The sequence below is a fragment of the Purpureocillium lilacinum genome (assembly GCF_023168085.1).
Source record: "Purpureocillium lilacinum CBS 284.36 DNA, scaffold_6, whole genome shotgun sequence".
Lineage (NCBI taxonomy): Eukaryota > Fungi > Ascomycota > Sordariomycetes > Hypocreales > Ophiocordycipitaceae > Purpureocillium > Purpureocillium lilacinum.
In genome coordinates this window covers 408,434-421,976 of record NW_027072116.1, presented here as the reverse complement: position 1 = coordinate 421,976, position 13,543 = coordinate 408,434, and the positions used below count along the sequence as shown (strand labels likewise).

General features: G+C 55.7%; 5 protein-coding genes across 5 annotated transcripts; 2 read left to right on the top strand and 3 right to left on the bottom strand.

Moving 5' to 3' along the window:
* Positions 1-1,746: 1,746 nt before the first annotated feature.
* Positions 1,747-3,660, bottom strand: PLICBS_008052 (uncharacterized protein; the record flags this gene model as incomplete). The annotated part of the gene is made up of 4 exons (XM_018324463.1): positions 1,747-2,742; positions 2,834-3,277; positions 3,333-3,573; positions 3,632-3,660. 4 exons carry the CDS (start codon positions 3,658-3,660, stop codon positions 1,747-1,749), a joined length of 1,710 nt encoding a protein of 569 aa, XP_018177642.1.
* A 1,030-nt stretch (positions 3,661-4,690) lies between these two features.
* On the top strand, positions 4,691-6,663 carry PLICBS_008051 (uncharacterized protein; the record flags this gene model as incomplete). The annotated part of the gene is made up of 4 exons (XM_018324464.2): positions 4,691-5,072; positions 5,132-5,209; positions 5,258-6,517; positions 6,590-6,663. 4 exons carry the CDS (start codon positions 4,691-4,693, stop codon positions 6,661-6,663), a joined length of 1,794 nt encoding a protein of 597 aa, XP_018177643.1.
* Positions 6,664-6,833: 170 nt separating this feature from the next.
* On the bottom strand, positions 6,834-7,286 carry PLICBS_008050 (uncharacterized protein; the record flags this gene model as incomplete). The annotated part of the gene is made up of 2 exons (XM_065601308.1): positions 6,834-6,850; positions 6,920-7,286. The coding sequence occupies 2 exons, from the start codon at positions 7,284-7,286 to the stop codon at positions 6,834-6,836; spliced, it is 384 nt and encodes a 127-aa protein (XP_065457380.1).
* A 740-nt stretch (positions 7,287-8,026) lies between these two features.
* On the bottom strand, positions 8,027-9,849 carry PLICBS_008049 (uncharacterized protein; the record flags this gene model as incomplete). The annotated part of the gene is made up of 6 exons (XM_018324465.2): positions 8,027-8,375; positions 8,436-9,152; positions 9,211-9,364; positions 9,433-9,531; positions 9,596-9,659; positions 9,709-9,849. The coding sequence occupies 6 exons, from the start codon at positions 9,847-9,849 to the stop codon at positions 8,027-8,029; spliced, it is 1,524 nt and encodes a 507-aa protein (XP_018177644.2).
* A 734-nt stretch (positions 9,850-10,583) lies between these two features.
* Positions 10,584-11,510, top strand: PLICBS_008048 (uncharacterized protein; the record flags this gene model as incomplete). Its single annotated transcript, XM_018324466.1, has 1 exon — positions 10,584-11,510. One exon carries the CDS (start codon positions 10,584-10,586, stop codon positions 11,508-11,510), a length of 927 nt encoding a protein of 308 aa, XP_018177645.1.
* Between the last annotated feature and the right edge of the window lie 2,033 nt (positions 11,511-13,543).

The window sequence follows — 13,543 nt, the reverse complement described above, 5'->3', positions numbered from 1 at the left end:
GGGACATGTGCGACCAGTTGCTGTGACAATCACAGCGTCTTTGCGGACGGGGAGGCGCTGCTCGCTCTTTATTCTCCGTCCCGAGTCCCGGAGAGTTTACAGCTGTAAGCGTCGAGGCGCGAGCTGCCCATCATGAGACTCAGACCATTGACGGGTGCTGGCAGACCACACCATCGCGGGTGGGCTCTTATGCCGAGATAACCGCACCATCAAAAGAATGGGGGGCGCGCCCACTGGCGCCAGCTTAGCCGGGCGACCCTGATGCGCTGGGCGCGCTGGGGGTCGCAACGGAATTCCATCGTCAAAAGAACGTATGCGCTCGACGCCATAAACGCCGAAGGGGGGGCAGACAAACCGGGCGTGGGCATGGCCACGGCCCCGGGCGCCGAAAGGCAAGCTGATCAGCGACGGACGGGGGCTCGCCAGACTACTGCAGACCCCGCCGCGGTGAAGAAACGCAGAGCACGGGCACGTCCGTTTCCTGATTGCCCGTGGCGAGTTTGGCCCCGACCGTGACTCGCAGGGTGCGTGCCGGAATGGGTGACGTGACGTCCAAACCACCCGCCGCCGAGAACGGCAAAGCCCCCAGCAATGGGACGATGGGAGCCGGGAGAAGGAGGAGTGGGGCCAGGACGCCAGCGACCAGACGCCCGACGCCAGTGAGGCGCGAGGTGGTGCCCCGGCTCGCGAGGCATGTGGTGGTTAGCTCTCGCGGCGACGACTAACAGCAACCTTCGCCAGCCCGCCCGTCACAGCTCCCAGCCCGCTCCCCTCGCGCAAAACGTGCATGGGAGTCGACCTGGCTGGCCAAGGTTTCCAATCATGCTCGGCGTGTGGGTACCCCGCCAGCTCCGTCCACGGCTGTCAGTCAGCGTCGAGTCGCCAACGCTTGTTGATGCCAATCCATATGCAGCAGGGAACACGGCAAGATGCCAGAGCTTGACACCCACTCCCCCGAGCTTTCGAAGCCGCCATTGCCGGCTTCGGGTGGTATCCCTCGGGCGTCACCATAAGACCTTGCGAAATCCCTCATCGCCGTTGATCCCCTTCCCCTGCCATTGTCAATCTCACCAGACCTCCACTCGACATACAAGCAGGGCGCGATCTGGGCTCGGCACCGCTGCAAATACGACGCGGTCCTTTTGTCTGCAGCGAATCCTCAGCGACTGAATCTCGATTGCGGGAGATTGTCCAGGGCCAGGAACGGGACCGACCGCATCGTCACCGATCCTTAATTGAAGCCCGACGCCTCCGAGCAATCCGCCATCGCGAACCAGACTCCAGCTCGCACATCGCTCGCAGCAACAATGGCTGCCATTGACACCTCTCTCGCCGGGCCGCAGACCCTCAATCTCCTCGCAAAACGGAACTGGGCCTCCCAAGAAGCTGGCGTAATTGTGGTGTTCTGCATTGTCTTCATCGGTGAGACAGGCCCCCAAGCCCCGCGGTGTCTCGGTGAGACGCGACGCTAACAGCGCTGTATCGCAGTCGCCGTGGGCCTCATTTCGCTCTGGATTCACAAGATTTTGAAGAGGCGCAAAGCAGCGCGGCCAAATTACTGAATGCCATTGAGGCGCTCCGTTGCACGTCATGATGCACTCTGGCGGAGTGTCGCTGGCTCGACCCAATTCGCCGGAAATGTCTACCAACATCCTTCTATAGCTTTGATCACCGCGATTCTATCTATGTCTCATCTACATTGAGCTTCTAATAAATGGCGTTTCCTTTAGACCCCGTCAGTGAGGCTCATTCGTCCAGCCCATGCCCCCCAACCTCCCACGCAGCCGCCGCGAGCAAGATGCCAGACTCGTCCCACCTCCTGCCCACAAGCTGCATGGCAACGGGGAGCTTGCTCTCCCCATCCTTTGCGGTACCCCAACCCACCGGCATGGAGAGCGCGGGGTGTCCAGTGATGTTGAATGGCGACGTGTTGGCGCCGTGCCCGACTGCGGCATAGTATCTGACGAACGCGCTGTCGTCTGCGGGCGCGTGAGGTGGTGCCACGGTGGCCGTCACAGGCGTGAGTAGAACGTCGTACTTGTCCAAGGCGTCGTCGTACGCGGCACGAAGCTGGTGCACGTGCATCATCGATTTTGCCCTGACGCTATGCGGGAGCTCTGAGAAGTAGGAGCCAAAGAGCAGCGTGTTGACGACTGCGGGATTGGACTTGGTCATGGTGTCGAACCACTTCTGGTCGGGCTTGGGCGCGCTCAGATTCGGCATCGGATGCGAGAGCAATTCGCTGGGTTTGTTGCCGAGTAACGTGTCGGCCATGTGGCCTCTGTTTGTCGTGACCCAAATCGCCCTACCCACAGCATGGAGTGGGATGGAGACCTCGTCCACGACGGCGCCGAGCTGGGCGAATCTTGCGGCCGCGTCTCGTATGACCTTTTCAACCTCTGCGTCCATCTTGAACACCTCAAAGGCCTCCTTCAGCACACCTACGCGCAGCCCTTTGGCTGCAGTGCTCGCGGTCCATTCTCCAGCCTTGGACCTTGAGGATATCGCCGCGTCGAGGATGTCATGGTATTTAGGAACATTGGCGCGCAACGGTGTCTCGGGTGTCATGCGGTGGTCTATCCCATCGTATCCCGCTAGGGCGCCAAGGAGAATCGCGGTATCCTGTATCGAGGCGGCCATGGGGCCGGCAAAATCGATCATAGGGTGGAGTCCTGCTATCCCAGTATACGGCACGAGGCCATGTGTCGGCTTGAGGCCGTAAATTCCGCAGTAACCCGCCGGCTTCATGGTACGACACGTTAGTACACTCAGCTTCGACCCGTTACTAGCAGATGGAAGCGCCCCATGATCGCTGGATCAGGTCCATACATACCGTCCGTATGCTACCCGCCTGATCAGTCCCGACGGCGAGATCAACGCCCTCGCCGAGGTCATCGGTGGGCAAGCCCTTCCTCTCCCTCCATCGTCGGACCACTTGCACGGCGACGAGGGCTGCGCACCCGCTGCTGCTTCCACCGGCCGAGTGGCCCTTCAGCCACGGATTATCGACAGGACCAGTGGCGCTCGTGAAGGAAGCCAGAGACACGCAGTAGTTTTCGCATGTCGCTGTTCCTTTGATCACACCACCTGCCTCCAAAACCCGGGCGACGACAGGTGCGTCGATGTCGGGCACGGGGTACGGCTTGTCGCTGGAGAGATGGAACGATTGCGTACCGCATGTCATTGGGATTCCAGCGACGCTTATTGTGTCCTTGACAGAGATCGACCGATGAGCTAGCAGCCCGTCATCGCCAGCGATGGGACTATGAAGATGGAACTATGCTCTGTTAATAGAACTACGTGGCGCTACGAATCGGCGCAGGGCACGGTACCTTGTGACTCCATGCATTGAGCGGATTCTCACTCGGCTCCGGCCTGGCGAAGGCCCGAAACTCCTCTGACCCTGATACGGGAGTCAGGCGGGGGTCAAAGTACTCTGGAAGCGAAAGGACTTGCTTCACATCCTTCTCCAAATCACGAATGATTGCGAGGTAGTCAAGCTCGTCTTGGGGCTCCATAGAAAACCCGCGACCGGCCACCATGTCCCGAAACTTGTCCAGGGACAGGGGCAACCTATGTCGCAAACATGTTAGCCAGGTCTCGGCGAAAGTTTGGTGATTGACAAACTCACTCGGCGCCTGTTCCAAAGGCTGGCGCCATGGTGCAACTGAAGCCTGCAGTATTGACGAAAAGTGGACGACTGTGGCGTTGAGCGTCAAATAATCAGGGCTGAGACACATAGAAGTGACGGCTTTGCAAGAGTTGCAATGGCGAATCTCCAAATGCGGCCCGAATTGAATGGAGAATGCCGCGATCGGCGCGGTTGCCTCCAAGGTCAGCAACAGGTTGATGCCAGCCACTGGTCGCCTCAAGTCCTGCCCTCCCGACATCCGACTTCCGAGCCCGGTGCTCACTGCTGACGAGCGGGGTAGGAGGGCGCCTTGCGAAGACAGCCCAGCTTGTCGGATATCCCGATGTCTCCCACCGTCGCTGCCGGATGCTGTCCACGGTGCCTCCATAGAAATGCCGGGGACTGTCACCACTGATGCCGTGGCTTCCGTCAACCGGTTTCGCGAAGCACCTGGTTGTGTGCAGGTCGGCATAGTGTGCCGAATTCTAGAAGCCTGGTTCAGGAAGTATTACTTCCGGGTGCGGAGTCCCCACGGGCCTCCGCGAGGTGGCGCCGCCTGCCGTCTGATCCCGTTCCGCGTATAGAACTTCATGTTGAAAACTGCTTCAAGTCTCATGCTGGCGATGTCGAGCTCAATCGTTGCCGAAACCGCCGAAGGGGTGATCACTATAGACATGTACAAGCATGCAGTATTCTGGAACAGGTACCCGCCGCGTGCATCCTCACTTGGTGTAGATAAGCTTATGATTGAACGTGGGCGCTTCGGCGTGACAATGGGATGCTACCCTTCCATGGCGATAACTGGCACTTGTGTGCCGTTACAGCCGAAACAACCATGTTCGGAAAAATAGCAGGACCCTTTGGCGCCTGCAGGTCTCAAGTGACACAAGGTTCAGGAATGATGATGTCGATGGCGATCGCCTTCCTTTCTGGTCATCCGCCGCGATTTGAAGTCCTATAATTAATCGCCCTCTTCTCGCTCTCGTTTCAGATCCTGGCTTGGCAACACTCCAACGCCTTCGGTCTTGACCTGCACGATACTTGTAAGTCACTGCAAGAATGGATGGCGCTACGAAGCAAGAAGCGGTCGGCCCGTCGGAAAAGGGCGACCGAGTGCCTGGCAAGGCGGAAACGGCGCTCTTCAACTACGTCAGGCCGCAGTTGCGCAAGGTCCACGATCCCGATGTCACCTTCGAGGAATATCACTACTACGCGAAGAAGACGCGCGAGGAGGAGTTGACGCTCGAGGCTCCCAAGACCAACTGGAAGGCCCTCGTGATGAAGAAGAAGACTCCCAGTGGAGAAGGTGACGCAAGCACGCAAGCAGCAGCTCGCATGCCCACAGAAGAAGAACTGGCAAACCGTGCCAATCGCCTTGAAATCACCGACGAGGAATGGACCAATGCAAGTCGCGCCTTCAGAACGGCGTCGGGTGGTGCCTGTGAGTAGTCTTGTCACGTTACCAATACTCTTTCAGTCGCTAACATGATTTGGCATGAGGCTTCTACTTGATCACTACCGACATCCTAGGCCCGTTTCCGGTCGCGTTCTCGCTGGGCACGTTGGGATGGGGTCCAGGTAGGCGACCACAATTCCGACTTCTAAGCACTAGCTCATGTGAAACAGGTATCGCTTTCTATACCATATTCGGTTTCTTCGCAGGTTACTCGGGTTACCTGATCTGGAGAGTGTTCATCGGCATCGACAGCTACGAGTTCCCGGCTCGAAACTACGGTGATCTGGGGTTCCGCACCTGGGGCACAGCCGTTCGGCACATAACCAACTTCCTTCAAGCAATCGCGCTCCTTCTCCTTCTGGGACAAGTTACAATTCTCTTCGGCCAAAACATATCGGAGATCTCGAAGTTTCGACTTTGCTATGTTGTCTGCCCGATTCTGTTCGTCGTGGCAGGATTCTTCCTGACACAAATTCGGACGCTAAAAGCGTACGGCTGGGTGGCTACGCTCGCCATTTGGATGAACCTTTTGACCATCTTCATATCCATGGGCGTAATTGCGAATTCTGAACCCAATTTCGCGATCGCGACGCTGGGCTCCGCGGGCAGTGCTGTTGACAAAAGCACAATCACCCCCGACAAAGACGGCAACTACCCGCCCATCATGCACTACACTGGTCTACCGCCGGGCGGCCTGGTCGGCTCAATCAACGGCTTGCTATCTGGGGTGCTGGCCTATGCAGGCGCTCAGCTATTTGTGGAGTTTCTGGCCGAGATGAAGCGACCCAGGGACTTCCTCAAGGCGATGTGGGGTGCCCAGTTGTTCATTTACACGGCGTATCTCGTCTACGGATGCTTCGTCTACCACTTCCAAGGCCAGTATAGCTTCAACCCAAGCTTCCAGGGTGTGAGTACCTACGCCTGGCAGACCGTCGGCAACTGCATTTCCCTCGTGGCTGGTCTCATTGCCGCTGGTTTGTACGGCAACATTGGCATCAAGGTTGTGTACAACAACATTCTCTTGGACATCTTCAATGCGCCGCCACTGGTGACGAGGAAAGGAAAGCTCATTTACGCATCCATTGTACCGCTCTGGTGGTCGACTGCGTTCATCATTGCGGCCGCGATCCCGGACTATTTCGGCTTCATCAGCGTCATGTCGGCTTCTACGCTACTCAACCTCACCTATACGTTGCCCCCGCTCTTCGCGCTTGGATTCGACATTCAGCGCCACGCTGTTCGCAGCGAAATTGGCGAGGGATTTGACCCAAGCACCGGACAGGTCACACGCGGAGGGTCAACGCTGCAACGGTGGATGCGAGGTTTCCGCAGCGGCGGTCCGCTTCAAGTCGCCCTCAATGTCTGGCACGTCATTTACTTCTTTGCATCCTTGTCGATGTGTGGCTTGGGAATGTACGCGGCAGTGCAAGGTGAGTGCCCCGAAGGCCCTGCTTATAGGGGGCGCGAGAGCAACCTGACCCCACTGACAACTTTGGGTTCAGGGATGATCGAGGCATTCAAGGAGCCACAACTGAACTCGTTCTCTTGCGTCTCGCCTCTCAACCTCAATGCATAGGCTACCATGCAATTGCAAAGGGCCGGCTTGTAAACATGTTGGTATAGTGACATACTAGTTGAGTGCCTGCTGAAGATCAATTGAAGTTGATGTCTCGCAACCAGCTGCAAGCCTTTATGTTGACTTGTGACAATTCCGCCTAAAGTCCGAACGCGCCTAAATTCACAACCTCACAATTTCACCGGCTCTGGAAAAAGTCCCATTAGATGTCTGTTTCTTGAAGGGAAGCACGAGAGGAAGGATTCGCCTTGCGTACCGACAACGAATACCGCAACGGCCTGTCTCCCGCTTCCACCCATGACTCTGATGGTAAACTCATCCGACTCGCTCCCGTGGCCGAATTTGCTAGGTCCCACGTAGCGAACGTCCCAGGAAAACATGAGCTTGTCTCGAGGTCCGTACCCGGCGATTCGGTATTTAACTGAGCCGGTCGTGCCGGATCCGAGGTGGGGTGACTTGCAGCGCCACATGCCACTCTCCCCGGCACGAATCTCCTCTGGAGGCTGCGACTCGGGAGTGCCCGTCATCCACTCCCCCTGCTCGAGATGCAGGGACTCGCGGTCCATGATGAGTTCTTCATTGGTCTGGTTGAGCACCACAACGACGAGTTCTCTGGCTGCCATGGTTTGGTCCACTTCGAATCTAGGAACATAGAGTCAATGCAGACGATGGAGGTCATGGCACGATGATGACGTGGTTTATAGCCCTGTCAATTCCCTCGTTAATGAACGGGCGACATTTTGGGCGGGCTCGGTGGCGCAGAGTGGCATGGTCTCGGCCCGCCCAACGGGTCATCGAAAGTTTATTTTCAAGCTTGACATTCGAGGGAAACCACCAAGGCTGAAGGTCATACGGGGGCGATAAAGCTTGTCCAGCACTTAGTGGTCAGCCGCATCATGCCATTTTGTCCACTGGTTCAAAAACAGGCGGCATGCAATCCACGTGCAGCTTGTAATTGCCCCTTGGGCACCACGGAAGGACAGCCATGTTCTGTTTCACCTGCGGGACATTTGCCGTAGGTAAGCTGCGAGTCTGCACCTCTACGCGGACCGATAATCCTTACCCTCCCGTACTAGGAGAGTGGGCATTACTTAGCCTCGAGCTCTGTGTTTACAGGGTTGCTACCTGATACACCGATGCAAGGTGCGCGACCTAGACTTGGGCGACGTCACAGCCAAACTAAGAGGATGAAGGCACGGGGGCCACGAAAGGATTGCGGCGCCAACGAAACTCGAGAGGTAGCGAGGAGGCTTTCTATGCCAGCGGGAGCTACCTTGCCCCATTGCGAACAGGCGTTTAGACCCTTTCTTCGAAACAATACCTGCCCCACACTATATGCAGATGCCTCATTCCCAGTTCCTCCCTACAAGGCATACTTAAACAAGGGGCTTTTCTCGCCCATGCGCTCGAGTTCCTCGTCTGTGAACCTCGTTCTTAACTCTTCCTCAGTTACCATGGCCTTTCTAGCGTTGGCCCTCTTCAGGAGCAGTTCCAGGACCGTCGCTGCTACAAGTCCGGCCGTTGCAAAGGCTAGTGACGTTCCGTAGCCAGTAGGATACTTCGGTGCTTCTTTGTCCAAGTAAATATACGACCCGATGAGACCGCCAATGTTGCCGACGCACAGCAAGAAGCCAATACTGATGGATCTTTTCGTGGGGTCCGGTGTGTTCGCCACGTTCCAGGCGTTCACGCCTGGCAGAATCGGATACATCCTGCGACCCGTCAGCTCTGTGTGCCTTCGCAATCTTGACGCAGACATGGATCATACGCACCCAAAGGTGGCAAGACAGACTGCGAAGTAGCAGACAGCGATGTTATTCTCCACGTCTGATGACTTCGCGAACAAAATCGCAAAGGCTGTTATGAGACAACATTGGGGCCCGGCAATGAACGGGAATCTCCAAGAGTACTTGTCGGCAAAAATGGCAAATGCGTATGCCGAAATGGCTCCCACAGCATATGGAGGTATTGTCAGAAGTTGAGCATCGGAAGACGTATAGTGCATGCCTTTGAGAATGCTGGGCATAGTGAACTTCATGGCGTAGTTGGGGACGGCATTCGACCAGTTCGCAAAGATGAGCAAGTACATCTTGTAGTCCGTCAAGATGTCCTTGAACAAGGCTAGGTTGAAGTGAGTGTCGGAATCGCGGTATTCCCCTGGCCTAACGACTCGACGGTTCAATTGCCTCAGTTCCAGGTAGCGGATTTCTTCTGCATCGAGCCAGCTAGTCGACAAGGCGGGGGAGTCGCACAAAAGAAAGAAGCACATCACGCCGACAACGGCGGTGAATATTCCCTCAAGGATGAAGATCCAGCGCCAGCCTTCGAGACCTGCGAGGCCGTCCATCTTGGCAATTGCGAAGGCAAGTAGACCGGAGAATGCGCCACCGGTTGCGGCAGAAGTATAGAGTATGGCCACACGAACCTGCGTCTCATTCGGTAGGTACCAGTTCGAGATGATCAGTATCGCTCCAGGGAGGAAGCCAGCTCTAACGAAGTGTCAGCGAGTGATGAGTGGCCCTCGTACCAGCGAAACTTGAGACTGACTCGAAAATCCCAAGCAGGAATCTGACCGCTAGAAGGCCAGCATAGTTTTGTACTATGCCCGTCAAAGTCATGATGGAGCCCCAGACGAAAACAATACCGCCGATGTACCAGGAGGGTCGCTTAAACTTGTGAAGAATCATGTTTGATGGAATTTCTGCAAGACGAATTAGAAGCCGAGCAACGGGACTGGCGAGGATCCAAGTTCAGAGCGCGACAGCCTACCACAAAGTACGAAGGGAATGAAGAAGATAGCAACGACGACATTATACTCAATTCCCTTTAGACCAAGATCTGTCGTAAGACCTTCAATCTTTGCGTTGCCTAAGCATGCGTTAGTCGAACCGGTGAACCTTACATGGTTGGAAGAAGGCAACCGCGGTCATACCGATATTGGTCTTGTCGAGATAGGCCATCAAGTATAGAAGCACGAGCATGGGAACCAGCCTCCACTAGTGCTTGGTCAGAATCTGGGCACAGATCATCAAGGGTCTGACTTACGTCCACTTTGCGAATGACCTTCTTCTTCCTCTTTTCGGAGAAGCCCTCGAGGAAGTCGAGGTCATCTCGAGGCAAGCCACGAACATCCGCCTCATGTTCCTCATACATACCCATGCCTTTCTCGACTGAAGACTGCTCCATGTCGCGTGGTGACTCTTTTGTTGGCATATTGTAGAAAGTATTGGGCAAGCAGTCACCTCGTGCGAGGTGGCTATGGAGGGATCAGTTGCTCATGTCGACGTATCGAGTGCCACGCCCGTAGAATATATAGCAGACGGGCCTGGCCAGCAGTACGACCGGCAAGACGGAGAGCCAGGATTCTAGACGTGGGCAAAGGTCAATGAACGGGTGAGAACTCCGGGGATTCTGGGGATAATCTGGGGATTACGGGGTACTGCGTAATAGCGGAGCATTGCCTCAGATGCCGAAATCGCACACAAAACGCTAGGGAGCGCTGTGCTATTGGACGCCACAGGCACAACTGTGCCGAAGCCAACCACGGAAGCGTCCCGGAAACCCGGAAATGTACAGGAATCCGGATCGCGTTCTCGGATATCCAGATTCTAGGCTTTACCATCAGACAGCCTAGAGCGCTATGCCCGCGGGGACGGAATAACTATAGTCATTCCGTGTAACCTCGATTCGGGACATTGACTCCAATTCTCCGTCTGATGATACGGTCAACTGGTTTGGGAGCTCCGGTCGCAGCCTCGGCCACAAACCTCGGATTTCGATCCGGATTATCATCAGCCAGGACGACGTAAATGCCTATAAAAGATTGGATGTCAAGCAAATCTCACATGGTTAGAGGCTTATAACCATATGCACTCACAGCGCTATCAATCTCCTACCACTCGCCACTTCTCCCACACACAATGTCCATCGACTTGAAAGGTTTGGTTCCAGCACCGGTGACTCCCTTCACTCGGGACGGCCAGGTCGATTATGAGGCAATCCGGCGACTAGGCTCCTGGCTCGGCAGCATCAAAGGTGTTAAGGGTCTCGTGGTCCTTGGCCATGCGGGAGAGGGCACCTTTCTTACGCAGCAGGAGCAGGTCGATGTGATCAAGGCTTTTGTTCGAGCAGTGAACAATCGCCTTCCCATCATTGCTGGGATCACCGGAGAGGGAACTGAGGTCGCAGCCCTCGAAGCGAAGCGCGCCAAGGATGCGGGAGCACAGGCTGGGCTCTTGTACCCGTCGCATGGGTGGCTCCGATTTGGCTATCAACCTGGCGCACCTCAGGACAGGTACAAGAGGGTTTTCGAAGTTTCTCAGCTACCGTTGATCCTGTTCCAATATCCGGACAACACGAAAGCCAATTACAACCTCCAAACCCTCCTCGACATCGCGGCGCAGCCAGGAGTCATTGCCATGAAGAATGGGGTCCGGAATATGCGCCGCTGGGATACTGAGATTCCGGTGTTCAGACGAGAGCGGCCCCACGTCCCCGTTCTTACCTGCCACGACGAATACCTTCTGCATACGGCCTTCGACGTGGACGGGATGCTCGTTGGATACGGAAATGTTGCACCAGAGCTGCTGATTGACCTCATTGCCGCGGGGAAGGCCAAGGATTACAAAAGGGCACGGGAGATCCATGACCAGTTACTACCCATTACCAAGTCGATCTATCATCGCGGCTCGCACATGGAGGGTACGGTGGCGCTGAAGCATGCGCTGGTCGCTCGTGGTGTGCTGTCTCACGCTACAGTGCGATCCCCGCTAATGCCGTTGCCTGATGGAGCGGAGGAGGAAATTCATGGCGCGGTCTCGGAAGCTGCCTTGAGCAAAATTGCGTAATTGGGAAAACCCCTCGTAACATGCTAGTTCTGACTAGAATTCTGCCAAATTTTCGTATTGTCTTTGAGACCGTCCATCATATCTGCGTGTTGTACGAACAATGCTGAGGGTATTGAAGGGGTTTGGCGGGGAAGCTCTCCGAGCTGTAGCCTGTTACTGCCGGCTGAATGGCGAAACCCCGCTTGCATTTCCGGACTGGCTCATTCACCTCCGGCATCTACATTTCCGAAATGACTACGATCAACGCTGAGCATCGAACAGCCCCAGAACAAGAGGCCGCCGTCCAGTATGCCATCCCCACTGGAAATGGCCGGAAAATCGCCCAAGTCAACAACTGGAGGTAACTCAGCCGTATCGCTATCGATCCTTGACACGGGTCGTAAGCGGCGGTCGGAGAGCTCTCGAACTGGACCCGACTCCATATCCGGTTCCCGGAAGTCTGGAAAGGTCAGCAGAGCCTGTGATTATTGCAAGTCGAAGAAGCTCAAATGCTCCGGTACTGTTCCCTGTACCATATGCTCCAAGAGAGAACTGGCTTGCCAGTATCATTCCCTTTACCGCCGTGGCCGGCCCCCGACACCGCCGAGGGCCCCAGATCTGCGACCTAATCAGCTCTCCACTAACTACGCGCCAAGTTCTGGGTAAGGGCATTTATCACGATTGGAGTGTGTATTCTGAGAAGTTTTCCAGGAACCCAAGCCCAAGTGGCGCACATCATACCACGGCTCCCGGACCGCGAGCAGAGTGCGGACAGACTGGCGGCATCGGGACGCCGATCGGTGTAACAGCAGTCAGCGAGCATTCCCAGCTCGAGTCTACTGAAATTGAAGGACAGATCGTGGACTCCACCTCAAATCTCAACTTCATGCACCGCGCGTGGCGACGACTTGCCTTGCAGACTCGCAGCACGTTGCCATCCCTTCTCACGACTCCGGAGCAGCAGCAATCCTTAACCTGCGCCGGGGATCGACCGTTCAAAACCGCTAATAAAGCTTGCATCGACTTTCGCGATACCGAAGAAGCTACTGCGTACTTGGATTACTACTTTGATAACTGCGTGGTGACCTATCGATTGCTGCATCGTCAGACTTGTCGAGCGATACGCGACAGCGTCTTGAGCAGCGCGCAGGCCGGACGGCGGCCCGAAAATGAAGTCGGACATGCGAAAGTATCGCTTATTTCATGCATCTTTGCTATTGCGATTCTTAGGAAAAGCAAGTTGTTGAATCACGACTCGAGCGCTGGCGTTGGCGATCGAAATGGTGTGGCGTCCGCTATACAGCTGAGTGAGCTGTACTTCGAGAATGCCAGAAGACTCTCACAAATGGAAACCGGATATCCGAAACTAGAATCTGTCCAATCTCGGGTCTTACAAGTTCTCTATCTTCTCCAAACATCACGGATGAACGAGGCCTGGTACATCTTCGGCACCGTCATAACTATACTGTCTGCTCTTGGTCTGCACAGGAAGGCGACAAAGCAGGGCAGCGGGCCAGGGATGACCGGCTGCGGCGATTATATTGCAACACAATGCTCCAGGAGAACATTCTGGGTCGTATACACGATTGACAAGTACCTAGCAGTCGTGTTTGGCCGCCCTCGGTTCCTTCACGACGACGAGATCAACCAAGACTTCCCTGACCTCGTAAACGACGAGGATATGACATCGGAAGGGCCAGCGGACACAGAACCTAGGACAGACTGCAATGTCGACTCTCTCATCTTCCATGCTCGGTAGGTGCAGCACATGAGGAACTTCCCAGCTTTGTTGGTATTGCATCGTGACTGACCGCGTTAACAACTTGTTGGTGATAGCATCGCCCGAATTATTGGAGGTATATCCCGAGATGTATACTCATTGCAGATTACATCGGACGCAGAACGCCTTCCCCTCGCGGAGAGTTACACGGGGATGCTTCGCGAGTGGCTTCATGAGCTACCACCGCATCTTGGCTCTGTTCGTCCCTCGAGCCTAGTCCCGGGTTTCCGCAGACAGTGTATGGCTCTGAAGCTGGCCTACAGTCACGCGGTGA